The sequence below is a fragment of the Martes martes genome (assembly GCF_963455335.1).
Source record: "Martes martes genome assembly, chromosome: 3".
NCBI lineage: Eukaryota > Metazoa > Chordata > Mammalia > Carnivora > Mustelidae > Martes > Martes martes.
The window spans coordinates 101,130,566-101,146,914 of record NC_137890.1 but is presented as its reverse complement, the minus strand read 5'-3'; the positions used below and the strand labels follow the sequence as shown (position 1 = coordinate 101,146,914).

The 16,349-nt window shown below is 47.7% G+C and overlaps 1 protein-coding gene across 1 annotated transcript in view; it reads right to left on the bottom strand.

The window, feature by feature from the left end:
* MGAT5 (alpha-1,6-mannosylglycoprotein 6-beta-N-acetylglucosaminyltransferase) overlaps positions 1 to 16,349 on the bottom strand; it is a 312,019-nt gene that overhangs the window by 33,613 nt on the left and 262,057 nt on the right. Inside the window, exon 13 of the mRNA XM_080799785.1 lies at positions 7,358 to 7,507. Within this exon, the coding sequence (XP_080655911.1) occupies positions 7,358 to 7,507 (150 nt within the window). The remainder of the gene's footprint in view (positions 1 to 7,357; positions 7,508 to 16,349) is intronic.

Below are 16,349 nucleotides of genomic sequence, written 5' to 3'. Positions count from 1 at the left end.
TTTATTAAATATGAAGAATCCAGGGTTACTATCTTTCAGGCTTTTGAGCTCTGTGATCTGCCCTCCCTCTCAGATTTTGGGAAGGATATGCAGGCTCTCCAGGGGAAAGATGACCTCTCTCAGGTTGCAGGAGAGCACAGGGCTTCCAGATCCTTTTGACTCTGAGAAGAAAGGTGCCGGAAGATGCAGATGGGGGGCTCTGTGGGTTTCACCAGAAACCTGGAGCCCACAATGTGTCCTGACCTCTGAAAATCAGGGCCTGCCATCAAGTGCTGATACCTTCATCAACCTTAAATTGCCAAGAACTTTGGAGGAAATGCAGGATGCACAATGATTATCTATTTAAATAGAAAACCCTGGAAAAAATTTAATTAGCTCCTTCAGACCAACCAATCTGAACCCATTAATTAAAAGGATTTGAGGCTGTTGCTTAATGGACTTGAATGTGACCTAGGTTTAATTATATCTGAATAACAATTTGCACCATCTCAGCTGCCCCGCTGGCATTGAAACATCTCAGTACCCAGAAAATAAACATTTTGGGCTAACTCTCCAAAGCCCCGCAATGGGAGGATGAAGCTAAAGCAAATACCATACAATTTCTTGGCAATGGGTTTCCTTGTCATGCTAATGAGGATTGCAGGAAATGCACAACTCAGAAACACCAAAATAAGGGTTCTTTGTCACTTTTGTCAATAAGCAATTTTTTCTTGCTTCCTGTGTACTCATTACCTGTGATGTTATAATGGAGCAGATGTATTAAGGTCAAATAGCACACTTAAGGTTTGAATCACAAAAAGGGCAGGCAGAGAGAGCTCCTCACCAGCAAAGGGGAACCTGTCAACTCCTGAGTGTCATGGTCTTGGCATATACCGGTGCCTTAACCACACTAAATTGCCTTCCCCCCTAGACCCCAGCTTCCCCAACACTGTGCTATTTACAGATGTCCTCAGCACGGGGGCATCACAAGAATGCATTCAAGCAGAGGCTTCACTTTTTAAGAGGAAACTGGGCCCATTTTATTTATACCTCATCTGGCCTTCAGAAGCCCCGAATAGAATGAGGATATTCCAGATGACGGAACATCGTCATGAATGCAACTCCTCCCCATCAGTAAGCATTTCTAAACCCGGGATTACATGTTCTACAATTAAATTTCTGAACTAATAGGAAGCAAGAGAAAACAGATGAAGCACCACAGATTTTATTCACGGCACAGGATTGGGACGTTCCTACATGTCCACCAACAGCTCAGTAAAACCACTTGGAGTCTTATCCTGTGTGAAAGGGAAAAACGGAACTGTTCTAAACACCTAACTGGAGCAGGTAACAAGGAATCCTTTCAACATGGATAAAAGTGGTTCTTAGGAAGACACCACGTGAATCTGGCCAGTTTCCAGTCACTCTTGATGGGGAATGTCAAGATGATCCAAAATAGAAGACACCCGCTCGACATAAGCTTTTCTGACTAGCGTGAACTGGCTAAAATTGGTGGAGTGGCTCAGGAGGGAGTTTGAGCAATGAATCAGTCTTAACTTATCCAATAAATTGAATACTGGTATAAAGTGATCAGGGCAATGTGGTAACTGACAGCACAGGGTCTAAACTTAGGCTGACCAAAGTTCAAATCCTGACAGCCTCACTTCCTAGTTCTATAACTGTGGGAAACTGTTAGCAGAGGTCCATTCATAATGTACTCTCTCCAGCTATGGGACCTTAGTCAAGGTAACACAAGCTCTCTAAACTGTCTTGTCATGTGTAAAATTGTGCTTTATTTCATGGGGCTGCTGTGAGGATTAAATGAGATATTTCATGGAAATGATGTATTCTAAGGTTTGGCACTGAAGTAAATGTTCACTGAGCAAGAGTCAGAATCCAGATCCAACTTCATGCAGCTGCACACACATATGACCTTGTATTGTTTAGCTAGAGCTTAGGTGTGCGTGAGTTGTGGTTGTGGGCTTTACAAGATGTTTGGCACCTGCACGTGTATTTAAGAGTTCTCACTATTCCATAAAGTACCTGGAGTAAAAAAAAAAAAAAGGGTGAGGAACATCCATCAGAAGAGTGAGAAGACATGGTTTATGGTGGCTGCCTTGTGGAAAGGCCAGTCCCACGAGCCATGTACTATTGCTAAGCCTTGTTTCTTCTTCATACAATAACTGGGAATCCCCCTATTTTTGGTAATGTAACTTTAAAAAGAATTTTCATAGCTTTAAACAGAATCCATATGGTAGGCGAATATGGAGGAAATATATTCTTCTGAGAGGTGATACTTTCATATAGCCTAAAAAGTCTCTATCTGGACATGTGTCTGCCCTTCTGCATTCAATGCTTGAAGGAAAAGAATAGTGGCCCAAATCTCTCCCATTCAGGTTTGGCTATATACCCTCTCATGGGTTGCCAAAGTTTCTAACCTAAGCTACAAGATTCTCTTGTAAAGAGCTAGAAGGTCCAAAGGAGACAAGACAATGATACAAACCAAGTATATTTAAGTGCCTGAAGGTTGTCAGAATCGGCAGCTATGTCAAAGGCTATTTCTTAGAGATCAGCTCACTGGGTAGGCTCCCAGACTATCCTTGTTACCCAAGAGGTCTTTCAGAAATAAAAGCACAACACCAACAACTATACCAAGACCTGAAGTTCACCCATTTTGGTCATTTGGAAACGCCAGTTCAAAATCCCATGCACTGCAATTTGTATTATAAATGCATTAACTTGGAGATGGGGGGTGGCTAAGAGAAATACTTGGATAAGTTTCTGACCGTAGATGCAGACCATCTTTAGCTGCCCAGCACGAACTGTTTACAGGCCAATTCACCATTGCACTGAGGATGGGCTCCCACAGTACTGAGGACAGAGGGCTCTTGTGACAAGAGATAACTCATGGAGAGGGCACAGAGAAGGGTTAGAGAAAACAGCCAGGAGTACTGTAATAAATCCCTGTGATCATGCGTGCTACCATAACACAAATGCACCATGTTGAAATATGGCTGATAATTGGCTCCTGTCCTCCAGAGCAACCTTCTGCTCTTATTTAAGGGATTTCAGAATTCACAGTGCAACATTTTGCACAACTAAACGACTGACCCTGCTTACAGCATCATAGAAGTTTGACATTGGTATCCCTCTTTTTTATGATTACTACTTCTACCTGTGTTCTTTTCACATTGCGATAGGTCCCCAGTTTAACTGTTTGCCTCCTCTACCACATCTGTGTAACACTGGTGGGCAGCAGTGCCTTTGTCATCCCTGTAGCAAAACTGCCTGGAGTAAGGCCTGGAATTTATTCAGCGGTGAATACACATTTGTCAGAAAAATGAGCCAAAGAAGAAATACTAATAGATGAGATCTTTCCAGCAAGCAAGCGTCTCTGTGAGGACGAGATGCTGAGCGTTTTTGTGTGTATTTGAGTGTGCGGATGTGCTTTTGTTCCTGAAGTCAGAGAAGTTACTGAAGCACCCCGCCATATACTCTGCATTCTACACATGTATGTGGGCAGGGAAGAGGGAGAGAGGAGTACAAGTGGACCCCAATTTTTTTTTCCCATCTGGCTGGAATGGGAGTAACTTTAGGTATTGGCCACGAGGATGAAGCCTCCTTGATTATCTGAGGGCGCACATTTCCATGCCTGAAAAGGAAGATGGAAGGTGGATTGCTCCATCAGTACGCAAGCACCTGGGCTCCCTCCCACAGATGGCACTTGTGTGATGCGTGGGCAATACGGTGGAGAGGCGGGCACGGGCTGTCAGAAGGACGGTGTTGCTTGCTGTGGAAATCTTGGCGATTTGGGTGCGTGATTCATGAGCAAAGCAAGAAATCACTCTTACAGGCATGGTCCCAAGATCCCAGATGGCTAATGGATTTCATCCTGACTCTTTCCTCCATTCTTTACATAATTATCTGAAGGCCTTCTACAAGCCAGGCACTGTTCTAGGCATTGAAAATGTACCTGTAAACAGAATAGGCAAAGTCTCTCTCCCACCATGGAGCTGCATGAGTCTGGTTCCATGGCCGGTAGCCACCTCAAGCCATAGATTTTTGAGAGATTGGTCATCAGCATCCAAGCTCATGGGAAAAGTCATAGTTGATGAGGAATGAGACATGGGGTTGGGATGGAACAGGGACAATCTATACTGTATATCCAACCCTGCCCAGGCTGCCAGGTGAGTCCCACAGCTGAGCTGATGAGCTGCCATGGTAGGGCAGCAGAGCTGTCATGACCCCGCACCCCTGCCCCCAGAGTGCTGGAGGGTGACAGGCCAGAGGCTGGGGCAGCGAAGGGTACAGCAACAGCATGAACAGCAGCAGCTTTCCCCCCTTGTTTTCCACAGCCAGAACTTGCTCTCACCTTTTACTGTAGGAAGGGAGGTACCTGTTCTGCCTCACTCTGAATGCTCGCCCTATCTAGTGTAGGATGGGAATGCCCCTTCTATAAGGAGCTTCCTGTGTTAAGACTCGTGGGGCCGTGGTGGGGTGGGAAGCTGGGCAGGAAGAGGTTAAAACTCGGAAGGAGAAGAAAGAAATGACATTAAAAGAGAGGAGGACTTAACTTCCAAATAAAAACAGGCCACCCAGTGCAGGCTTCAACTGTACTGGAGTCAGTTAGACGGAGAACCTTGTCCATGGTCCTCTGATAAATAATTAATTCATCCAAATGTATATGCTTATTAGAAGAGTCTTTCAGATTCAACAACTTGCTGGCTCTTTTAGCCCCAATTTTAGTATCACGCCGAATTCCTCCATTTTCAGAGGCTCCCTGCGGCTGGAGTCAGCTAACGACACGTGGGCCCTTACGGCACGCTGGGGCGAAATGCTGCCAAGCACGGGGTTTCCTGGGCCTGGGTACAGGGCTTCCAAGACGGCTCGTAAAGAAAACTAATGAGTGAGGAGCTGATCGCTCATCAATCAGTTCCACCTGTCTCCCAACCTGAAGGGGCACCAGACTCGCTTCCCTCTTCGTTGAGTCTGGGTGTGCCGATCCCATTCATTCCACCGATGTCTGCTTCCCTGTATCTCCAGTTTTCCACTTTCAACGTGGATTGGAATAAATCGCTTTTAAATTGCTCCGAGACGCAGAGGAAGGAGTCAGAGGCAGAAAGGGTTATAAACGCAAAGCCTGACTGGTCTTTAGTGTCATTATTTCAAAGCCCAAGCTCCATTCATTTGAGCGCCTGCTGCTGTGTTCTAGGTATGAGGGGAGATTCTGCAATACACGGCCTCATTTTCATCGTATTTGCCGACTGTTTTAGCCATAATTCCACTCGGAGTGCTTTAATACATTCCAGGCAGATGAAGAGGCAATACGAAATGGGATCAGTGATAGCCTGTGAGGGCACTAGTTTCTCAAGGATAAATACATGCCCCTCACACTCAAAATTCAGGCCGCTGTCCCCGGCTGTCAGGCAGCCTTCCGCTCACGGCTTGGACATCACGGGCCTCTTCTCTTTCCCTCCCGGGGACACCAGGGGCCTCAGCTTCGGCCTATTTCCTGCCCTCTGACAGGGTAAGTGGATGGTAGGGGAAGTAAGGGTTCTTTTAAAATTTCCAAGGCTGAGTAAGACATTCACGAGCCTGGGTTAATAGGACTGCGCGAGACAGTAATGACACGCTGTTGAAAACCAGCGCTGCCAAATGTAATTTTAAAGGAGCTCGAGCTTTTCCCACCATCTGATGTGGGGAAAAGTAAAATGAGGCAAATGGCAAAAAATAGCACTGCCACTAAAGGGCCCGGACATTCTAGCGATTCTAAAATGTCATCCTGAGACAGAAAAAGAACGGGAAGCCAAGAGTACAAACTGGGGAGCACACTTCCCTTCTGGGTTGCCATGAACAGTCATTGGATTACAGATGACCTTGCAAAGGAAAAGAGATCTTAAGTACCACAAACCAGATCTTTGGCTAAGGAGATAAATAATTTACTCGACTATTTTATTCATGGTATCACCAAATGACTTGGAGGTAGAAATGATCAAATGCATTCACACATGGAGAAACTGAGGCAGAAAGGAGGTACATATTCTGTTGGCTGGTGAGTGTCCATTAAGCATTCTCCAGTCTGGGTGTTTATTCATGAGGATAGTGCCTTTAAGGGCCCAGCAGAGCTTTAATTTGCAAAAACTAAGATCAATCAATCAATCAATCGTGTGTTAGGGTTGCCTCCCAGGCAAAGTGAGTGACTCTGGGCCAGCCGAACACTCTAGCCTACTTTCTCCTGGTGACCATGACGTTAACAACAACAGCACCTTCCCCACCCACCTCTCTGGGCTGTTGTGAGAATCAATCAGGGCAGCAGGTGTGAATACACTTTCCCAAATCCCAATGTCGCACAATAATGAGAAATCTCTCCTAAGCCACAGAGCTTCTTCCCAACTTGGTCTTCCCCTGACCTTCCCATGGAAAACCCCACCAGGCAGGGCCCAGAACTGAGATAGTCACTGTCGATAACAAGCTACCCTGTCCCTTACTTAAGGAAGGGATCACACTTGCTTTCTTCACTCTAATATCCCTTGCACCATGTCTGGCTCTTCAAAGCCAAACTCCAGTCTGTTTGCAAGTCCTCTAACGTCATTTGGTTCTTTCACGGCAGAATTGCAGGCACTGGGTCAAGACGATGCAGTTATCATGTGACTCAAACAGTTCTCCATCAGTGGCTCCCCCAGCTAGTTACCCCATGGGGTCTGCAGTGTGTCTATGTCTGTGACAATCAGCCCTTCAGCCCCTTACCAGAAGTTTCCTCCAACTCTTTCCCAGCAACAGAGCCGCTGGGGGGCTTTGTGGCTCCCTCCTGAATGTGTCTGCTCTGCCTCCACCACGTGACTCTCCCTCATCTCTCCTGATGCCAGGCATGCCCTGCCCACTGTCCACCTCCAAATCTTTCACGGTGCCTTCCCTGCGCCTTGAGCCCGAAGAGACCCTCCTCTTGTCTGAACTTCTTCAGTGTCCAATACAAACTTTCTGAATGAGGAGGTGTGAAGAAAAGCCAGTTTGGGGCCGATTCCTTGAATAGAGCTACTGGGGAGGTGGGGGAGCCAAGCACCCCAGGCAAGCTTACATGAAAGCTGCTGCTTGATCAGGAGGTCTGACCTTTGAGACAGGGCTTGCCACCGGATCCCCAGAGCCTTGCTTGACACAGCGTGGGTCCTTGGTAAGTAAGTTGTAAACCGTGGCAACGTCCTTCCACAATTAACCTTACAGCCATGGCTGATCTAGAAAACCACTGCCCGGAAATGACCTAACGAGCTACTAGAGCATTGAAAAGACAGCATGAGAGATTCTGATCCCATTTGCAACGCCAACGGAAACAAACTGTAAACAACATCAGTGACGGGTTCTTACACAATTCCTGAAAACCTACCTTGGTTTCTCGGAGCAGAAATTGCAGGTCTCGTCCACTGAGAATACCATGGTTTTTCACGTAACTGGGAATATTCTTTGTGCTGGAGCCGTACACAGTCGCATGCACTTCCATGTAGGTGTGAATAATGTCCAAATAGATTTTCTTATTCTAAAGAGGAGACACAAAGGAAAGGCATTTTTTCCCCCCTTTTCATTCTTGTAACAACCTGCCTCATAGCTGGAGGCCACAGAGACAGAGTTCTTAATATAGAGATTGCAGGAATGTGGCAGTCCAACCCGTAATAGTTCTTTCAAAAGTAATCTGACTGGATTTGGAGGGCAAACACAGTCATCCCGCTGCTGTACAATTCTGCAAGAAGGAACTTTTATGTACCAATATATTACTGAATACCAACGATAGCTCAAGGCCAATTGTTTTAAAGTATTATCCTCGCTTTGTAAATTACCAGGGACCCAACACTTTGCATTTGGCTCCTCTGCCTTATGGGGGAGGAAGTTTGGGGAAGGAAAACCCAGAGAAGGCAGTCAGTTGGACTAGAATATTTATCTGGAGAAGCTAAGCTGTCCCCGAGGAACGCAAACATTCCCAGCTCCTGCCAGTATTTCTAGTGATGATTAACGCATGTTGTCAGAACTGGATCCCACCTACTTGGGATGAGGGGGGGACGAGAGTTTCCCACAATGTACGCTGATTGACTTGGCAGCTGGCGAGATAATGAGCATATCCAGGTAGACAAAAATGGAAAAAAGATTAAACGTATAACTTGATGAACCCTGAACTATTCAAAAGTAGTTTTATTTTTATTAGAAGCAAAACAAAATCCCTTTTCTGTACTGAATTTCAAGGCACATTTTCTAAATCAAAACCACCTGTGAAGCGGAAGCGACTCACTTTCCCTTCCTCTTCACGTTTCTGTGTGACTAAGTAGCACAAGCTGGATTTTGTAGGTTGCTTTTTCTTTTTCTTTTTTTTTTTTTGAAACTTGAAAGGTTCAAGTTCTGTAATGTTTTCCAGTTGTATAAAAATGGGACAAGTTTTTTTTTTCTCATTCTAAGCCCGTTTTCACACACTCCAGGAAAATGTATTAGTAGCCAATTCTATGAGTAAAGACCACAAGGGATGCAGGGGTGTGGCACCAGCAGCCATGGAACTCAGGGAAGGGGGGAGGGTGGCAGCACGTCCCAGCCTCCTCACAGTGTTCTGAGCTGGACTCATGACATGCCCTCTGCCACGAACTGCCCTGGTGGAGAATATTACAACGGGATCTCCATTTTGTGGGATGCATGTTTCAAATCACGTATCAAAAGTCTTCGTGGCTGGAAAAACAGCCTCGTTTCCGTTCTCCATCCTATGCACTAAGATGATTTTGTTCAGAAGCAGCCACATCCACGCCTGCACTCTAATGTATGCATGAAATGAACACTTGGCCTGAAAGTTTAATTTCATGCCATGTTTGGTATGGCTGGAAGATGCTAAATTCATCACTCAGAGATGTATACCCTTGAATTAATGCAGAGGAGACTAGAAAACAGTTTCTAAACCCTGACTTCCCATTCACAGCTTTAGTCAAATTCAGTATCACCTCCTTGATATACATTAATTTGAGGGTTTCTCGGATATGCGTCTTGTGCCGCATGGACCTGGTAACTCCTGGCCCCACAAATACCCTTCTCAGGGACTCCAACCCTGCCCACAGCCCTTGGTGGGGAGGGAGGGGATTCTGTAACCCTGGCCACCTGCCACTGCTGACCAGCCCAGGCTGTGTCTGACCTGAGGGGGACCCACCCCTAGGCTGGCCAGGAGCCTGGGACAGGGTGGCCAGGCTGCAGAGGGTGAGCTGAACCCATCAGACCCTCTGTCAGGAGCTCAGAAGCCAGTACACAAGAGAGACTCCTGCCAGATGGCCATGGGCTATAGAGCAGAAAGGTCACTTGGTGTTGGAGTCTGGGCGATTATGAGCCAGATACAAGGTCTGAGGAAGGCAGCTGCCAGTTCTGGGGGTGGAGATGGAAACCGAGCCAGGTGAGAGTTGAAAGGAGGAAAGGGGAAGCCTGAGAGAGACAGGTGGTAATCAGTGGGACCCAGATAGTGACTGAGACCAAGTGACAGAGAGACAGGGCATGCGAGAGAGAAAAGGAGGAGGAAAGAAGATGGTGGGAGCCAGTGAGGAAAGCAAGCAGAGTCCTGGAGGAGAGAAAACCTGGTCCCCAAGCTGCTTCTGGGTCCCACTCCATCCATAGCTGTTCCCTATCCTCAATTTCCCAAATCTTCTTGGATCCTCCCAACTATAATAAAGGCAATTGCCCAAACTTTCCCCCATCCCATCCCACACTTTCTCTTGAGCGATCCTATCATCCAAAAGGAGACTTGTCGGGATGTCTAGTTGGGCTTTGATCAGGGACCAGGCAGGCATCTCTCCTTTAAGCAAAAAGAGACGTTTCCCTATGAAAAGCCAGCTGCTAACTAGTGAAGATGGACCAAAGGACCCTGAACTGGTTCTGCAGTGAGGGACAAAGAACAGTGAATGGCCCACCTGGTTCCTGTCCTGGAGGATACTCACTTCAGACAGACCTAAGATTAGGATTCCCAGACCCAGTGCCTGGGGAGTGAACAATATACAGGATACAACACAGGTATTGCCATCAACTCCAGGAAAGGTGGGGGCTCCTTGAAACATAGCAAGGGGGGGCAAGCTCAGAAAATAAAAAGCAGCATACGCAGGGGCTAATTATAAAGTCTGTGCATTTATTAACACAAAGGCCTGGTCAAGTCTGAAAGGGAAAATTACCTTCAGAGAGAATTTATGTAATTTCAGGAACAAGAAAATCAAACAGGTTAACAGAGGAAAACAAACGTTTCCAGTGTAACTCTAACCTTTGAAGCTGACCTGACAACTGGGTGATTCAGCCCAGGCTTCTTGTTGCCACCTGTGCCCAGCGCTGCAGAGATCTGGTGAGGGTGACTCACGTCACAGATCCCAGGGCAAGGAGCACTGGAGTCCCCCACACCGAGCTGTCTCCCTGCCTGAAGGTAACGCTCACTGGATGCTACAGGAATCCAAAGTGCCAATGCTACCTTAGTACCACTGCCTGATTTTCAAGTTCACATGTCCAACTGCCTCCTGAACCTGTCTACCTTGCTGGGCTGCAGGCACTTCCAACTCAACAGGTCAAAAAGGGGATCTGTCACCTTACATTCCCAGACTAGCGTCACCTTGTGTGCTCCTCACCTCAGTGACTAGCGTTAATCTGCACCAGAATCACCCTTGTCATTCCTCCCATCAAAGTGGGCAGAAAGCCCTATTGATTCTGCCTCCATAGTATTAAATAGGCCTCGATCCCCACCCACTTTGACGGTGCCGGGATTAATACAACTGGCATCTTAACACAACTCCTTGGGGCTCAAAAAGGTGATGCACCTTGTCCAAGATTTCAGCAAGTGAGCAGCAGCTTTGGGATTGACCACAGAACAATCTGTATGGCTCAACATCACTTTTGAACTGTGCAAAGCAATACTATGCATATGGACAATGTTTTTTCATATGGACATTTGTGGTTAAGTACAAAAATATGCACGGGGATGACAGACTCCACCTTCTGGGTAGAGAGGCAGGGAGTGGCAGGGAGGGCTTGGGGAGGTGCACGAGCTTTAATGGTACTTGTAATATATAATTTCCCTGTTAAAAATCGCAAAATAGTAACATCTACATATTTGGGTGATGGGTATTTGATATATTAATTCAAACAGAAAAGTTTAAAATGCATGCAATCAAGAACGAAGAGAAACCAGACTGTAGGACTTCAAAGCTGGCACCATTGGCACCTCACTGGAAGGCTCAGGTCCTGCCACGAAGAGAGGCTCAAGGAAACCCCTTCTCTCTTTGATGTACGTTGCTACCTTTGGATTTAAGAAATAGGGTGCTGATGTTTCTTAAAGCAAGTGTAGCCTGCCTTTCCTTTCCCAACCCTTGGGTAGGACCAAAGTGGGGAGGGAGATGTACAGGGACGAGGACATTTTCCAGCATCTCCCTCCCTTCCTTTATTTTAGATATTGGGGCCCAGGGTGAACTGAGTGTCCTGGATCTTGGTGATCCAAGAACTGGATTCAGATCACTCCCTAGAAAGCTTTCCCTCTCTGACCTAAGAGACTAAGGTCAAAGCACATTACCCACTCCCCAGACCCTATCACCTACAAGTTAATGAGATGCAGTCAGAAGTGTCTTGCACTGACTGTCAAACCCAGGCAGGTGGCCACTGTCCCTTTCTGGGGGCTGAGAGAAATGCCTCCAGTCTCAGCTGAGCAACTGGGGAGCCCCAGAACACGTCAACAGCCTCTAGTTCAATTTCAGTCCCCATTAAAAACAACCAAGCAAACTGATTAAAATTCAAATCTACCTAAACTCATTTGAAGGTGTGGGGGAAGGGGAGACGCAAAGGCAAAGGAGAGAACATCCTGGAGCAAAGGAGGAGTGTTTTCCACGGGTCTGTGGATGCTTGCGATTGTAGCTGGAGGCAGGTGCATTTTCAGAACTGGTCATAAGCTATTCAGAGCTTGAAGACAGAGCTTTAGGAAAACAGTTCAATCTAAAACAATACTAGCGCGATTCTACAGCAGGGGGAGAGGCAGAAAGCACAAACGGAGAACCACAAGCCCTTTCCTTTCCCAGCTGGTGAATTAGGGGGAGAGGAATATTCCTTGGCCAATGTCAGTATCGTGAACTATTGGTTGCACTGGGTATTATACACTCTTCTCGTCAGCAATATCCCTGCTCCCCGCTGCAGACACATACATCCTTTCTCCAGGACCCTACTCCCCTTATCCACATGGTGCCTTGTCACCTGTCATTGTTTAAAAGAATTCCACAGCTCTGCCCAGAGTTTGTTGGTCCAGGGAAAGCACCTGGTGAGTGCTGAGCCTGTGGGCATCCTTCCTAGGAAGAGCTGATGGGTGTGGGAGAGTCAATCCTCCCCAGAGTTCAAAGTCACGCTGAGCCATCCAGCACGGGTCCTGTCACATGGAGGTCAAGCTCCAGGCAGAGAAAAATGAAGTCCTTGCTTGGACAAGGCCAAAGGCGAGACAGTGCGTGTTCCGGCAGGGTCTCGAACCACGGTTCCAGTTATGTCTCAGGTGGCTTCTGGGCCCTCCCCAGGTACCCAGAGTCAGGCAGTCCCCTGCTGTGGCTAGAGCTAGGAAAGGTGCGTTGTTTCCATTTCAGCAAGAAGAACACCCGGACAAGCACACTGTGACCAGATTTTTATTTTGACCCTCACGGATTTTTTTTTTTTTTAAGATTTTATTCATTTATTTGAGACAGAGAGAGCATTAGAGAGAGAGAGCAAGCACGAGTAGGGGGCAGAGGGAGAGGAAGAAGCAGGCTCTCTACCGAGCAAGGAGCCCAACATGGGATTGGATCCTAGGACCCCGGGATCATGACCCGAGTCAAAGGCAGACACTTAACCAAATGAGCCGCCCAGGCATCCCGAGCATCACGACCATCAAAGATTCTTAATAATTTTTAATGTAGTAGCCTCCACTTCCTCCCCTACAAATACAGAAACTGGTTTACTCCACGGTTTTATGAATATATGGTGATGAATCATATACTTTAAGAAGCAAGTCCGTAGAGGATGCCTTCCCCCAAACCACACTGGAAATGCTTCACTAACTTCTGCTGTGACATAACTCCTTGAGAGTTCAGGGTTGGACTGGTCCATTGAGCTGAACTGAGATCTTGTGAATCTTTCTCTACCCCCCTGCCTCCTCCATGCACTGCATGAACTGCTGCATGAACTGCTGACAGTCTCTGAGCTGACTCATTGTCTGAACGGTGACACAAGCTCCCAAAACTTCTCAGACTCCCCTCCCCATCTGGTCCATGCTTACACCACCCAGGCTGCCCTGCACTGTCCGACCCGGAGGAAGCTGCACCGGGAGGTGGGGGGCTGCAGGGGCCCACAACCCTGAAGAGCATCCCAGATGCACAGAGAGCTGGACCAGGGCTCACAAGAAGCAGGACACAGAAGGGGGCAGGGCAGACAGAACTGCCCTCTTTCTCTGTCCTGCAGACCCCACCAAAGCCCAGTTCCTCCTGGCAAACCTTCTAGGAAGGCCAAGGTGCGGTGTGTGTGTGGCTCCTGGTGGAGGAGGAGCCTGCATGGTCAGCTGGAGGTCATCTCCTGGCCTCACTTCCTTCTTCCTGCACCCTTATGGCCCTGGGTTTGCAACAACTTTCTCAGTAACCAGCGATACTCAAATCTGCTTCGGGCCTTGCTTTCTATAGGCCCTGGGCTGAGGCCCTCACCTCCTTCAATCTACCATTCTCAGGGCTGGTTTCCAGAACTGAAGATTTTGCTCCCCTGTACAAAGTCTTCAAAGGCTCCTCATGGCCGTGAGAGACGACCTTGCTAGCGATGCCCACAAGGCCCTTCCCAAAGCGGGCTTCTAGAGGCTTTCCAGATTCATTTCCTACGTCCCAGCTCCTCCTTTGTGTCAGGCCTACCTACGTCCCCCTGGCTCTGCCTTGGCCCAAATGTCCCTCCCCCCGGCCCCCCCCTTTCCTCTCCTGGGCTCCTCCCCCTTCATTCCCTGAAAGCTGGCAATCCCTGGGCCCACCCCGGCGAGGTGAGCGGCCACGTCCTCGGTGCTGTCAGTATTGCCAAATTAATTACACAAGGATGCCACTGGATGGAGGGGGCTCTAATGCCATGGTGGCCTACACAGAGCCAAGCCGGCCGGCACCTTGAGGTTATGAAATCTAAATGCTGGAAAGACAACCAGTCACAAACAGCCCACGGGGCAGTAAGCCGAGGCCAGCGCATTCATTTCCTTTCTTCGCTTCCATACCTCCTCGGAGAGTCTTGGCGCCCCATCCCCTCCTGTCAGGGGAGTGCTTCTCCTTCCGGTTTGGCGCGCTGCCTCCTTCCAACTGATTTTGTTCAAATAAATTCTTAAGCTTTTTAATACGCCTCAGTTTATCTCTGAACTTCCTGTTTGGCCTCTTTGGGCTGCACTGTCCTTGCCTGCCCACCCTGAGGGGCGGGGGACCGCTGAAGGGCAGGACCCCGGAGGCTCTGGGCCTGGGGAAGAGCTCAGGAAACGGGCTGGGTGAGCACACAGGGAGCAGGAAGCACAGCACACTAATGGGCTCACGGAGGAGACAGATCTCAGGCTCCTTCACACGCGACTCCCTACCCAGTGCTGCCCATCTCCCCACCCGGCCTCAGGAGCCAGGTCCTTCCTCCACAAAACCTTCTCCCAGCAAATGAGCTTGAAGTCCGTGACTTCACTTCAGGGTGTATTTTAATGAAAATAAAAATGAGAGTTGCAGACCTTACAAGATGGATTTCATAGTTGAGTATCTTCCTTATAACCTAGGTCTCTCAGGAGTTGTGAAGTAGAAGGACAGGAGGGAGTGAGACATTTGAGGAAAAAAAAAAAAAAAAAACCACCAAGAAACCACTCCCCCAAAACCCTACCTCATCAGTCTGTTCCTGAAGTCTAAAATTCAACCAGGATGAAAAATTCTTTTATTCCAAGATTAGAAGTTCTAAAATGCAAATCTCTGAATTTCAGCAGTGAAGCAGAAAGAATTTACATTACAGAATAATTAGACCTGAAGGTCCCTGGCTCATTTACTGCTAGTAACCACCCAAGGTTAAGGGGTGTGTTGGGGTGTGTGTGGGGGTCAGGGTCCTTACTGTGTCTCTGTGTCTCACCCAGGCCTCCTAGGGCTCTGGAAGATTCTGTGAAGTTAAGATTTTCCAAGCCTGCACCCTGACCCTTCCTCCCTAAATCCCGAACTTTCAAGGAGAAAGGGGGATGTTCAGTAATTACAGTGGGAATAAGAAGAGGAACCTTGTGCTCTTGTCTCCAGCCTGGTCTGTGGCCCCGCTATGCGCCCATGGCCAACAAACAGGGAATCTGTTTCCTTTTGCTGTCCCAGGCTTCACACTTATTCTTGATTAGACCTTAGCTGGTATAAATTACAACTCTTCTAGCCACACTTAAGTATGATACGAGTGGTTCTGGAACCTACCGACCGCTGAGTTTTGGGCAGAGGGCAAAAAGAATGGATGTGGAATGAGTGAAAGGGCAGAATATTCACCAGTACTTGACTTATTCTCTACTGTCCACTTAGGTGGCTGACATTTCTAAGATTTTCACAGAAGAAATTCAGAAGATTTTTGAGGCTTGATGGCTAATGTGGAAATAGCAAGCAGCCCTGTTACTGCTGGTGGATCTATAAATATTGGATAATATCACTTCCCAATTATACCAGACACCTATGTGTGCTGAGCTCGAACTGGGAATAAAATGTACATAAAAGCTACTTAAATAAGTATATACCCTTATTTAAAAATATATGGTGCTCACACTGCCCGCCACCGCCGCCAGACCATAAAATGGGACAAGTTTGAAAGGAGTTTCAAGACGGGTAGAGCCTTCCTCTTGCTGCCCAACCTGAACCCAAGCCCACCCCACTCCCTGATCTTCCGGTCCAAGCCTTAGATGGTTAGCTGGCATGCTTCCCCATTTTCCCAGCACTTTGAGGTTTCAGGGATTTCTCTGCCTTAGCGATGGAGCCTTCTGCAATTTAACAAATGTCTCCCAAAGGACCCGGGGGACCCACCAGCCAGTTGGTGAAAACAATGCACTCCCCTTTCTACTTTGAGAAGGGCAGGAGATCTCCAAATTGTAAAGCTGGCTTCTCTCAGGATCCCCTCTCCCTTCAATGCAAATGCAGTCACTTAAGGATCACAGTACCCCTTACTCTGTTTCTTCCACTTCCAGGAGTGGAGGCCAAAGCCCACCAGCTATGCTGCTGTGCTCAGAAAACAGGCCAACAGGTGGAAAACAGGCCACTGCCACCCGCTCCAGGTGTCACTACGGAAGGAAAAGAAAACCAAGAGGCTGCCTTGGCAAAACTGAGGTTGCAGTTTTTAGAGAGCCTGCATGGGGTCAGTGATTTATGGACTGAATGGAGGTGACC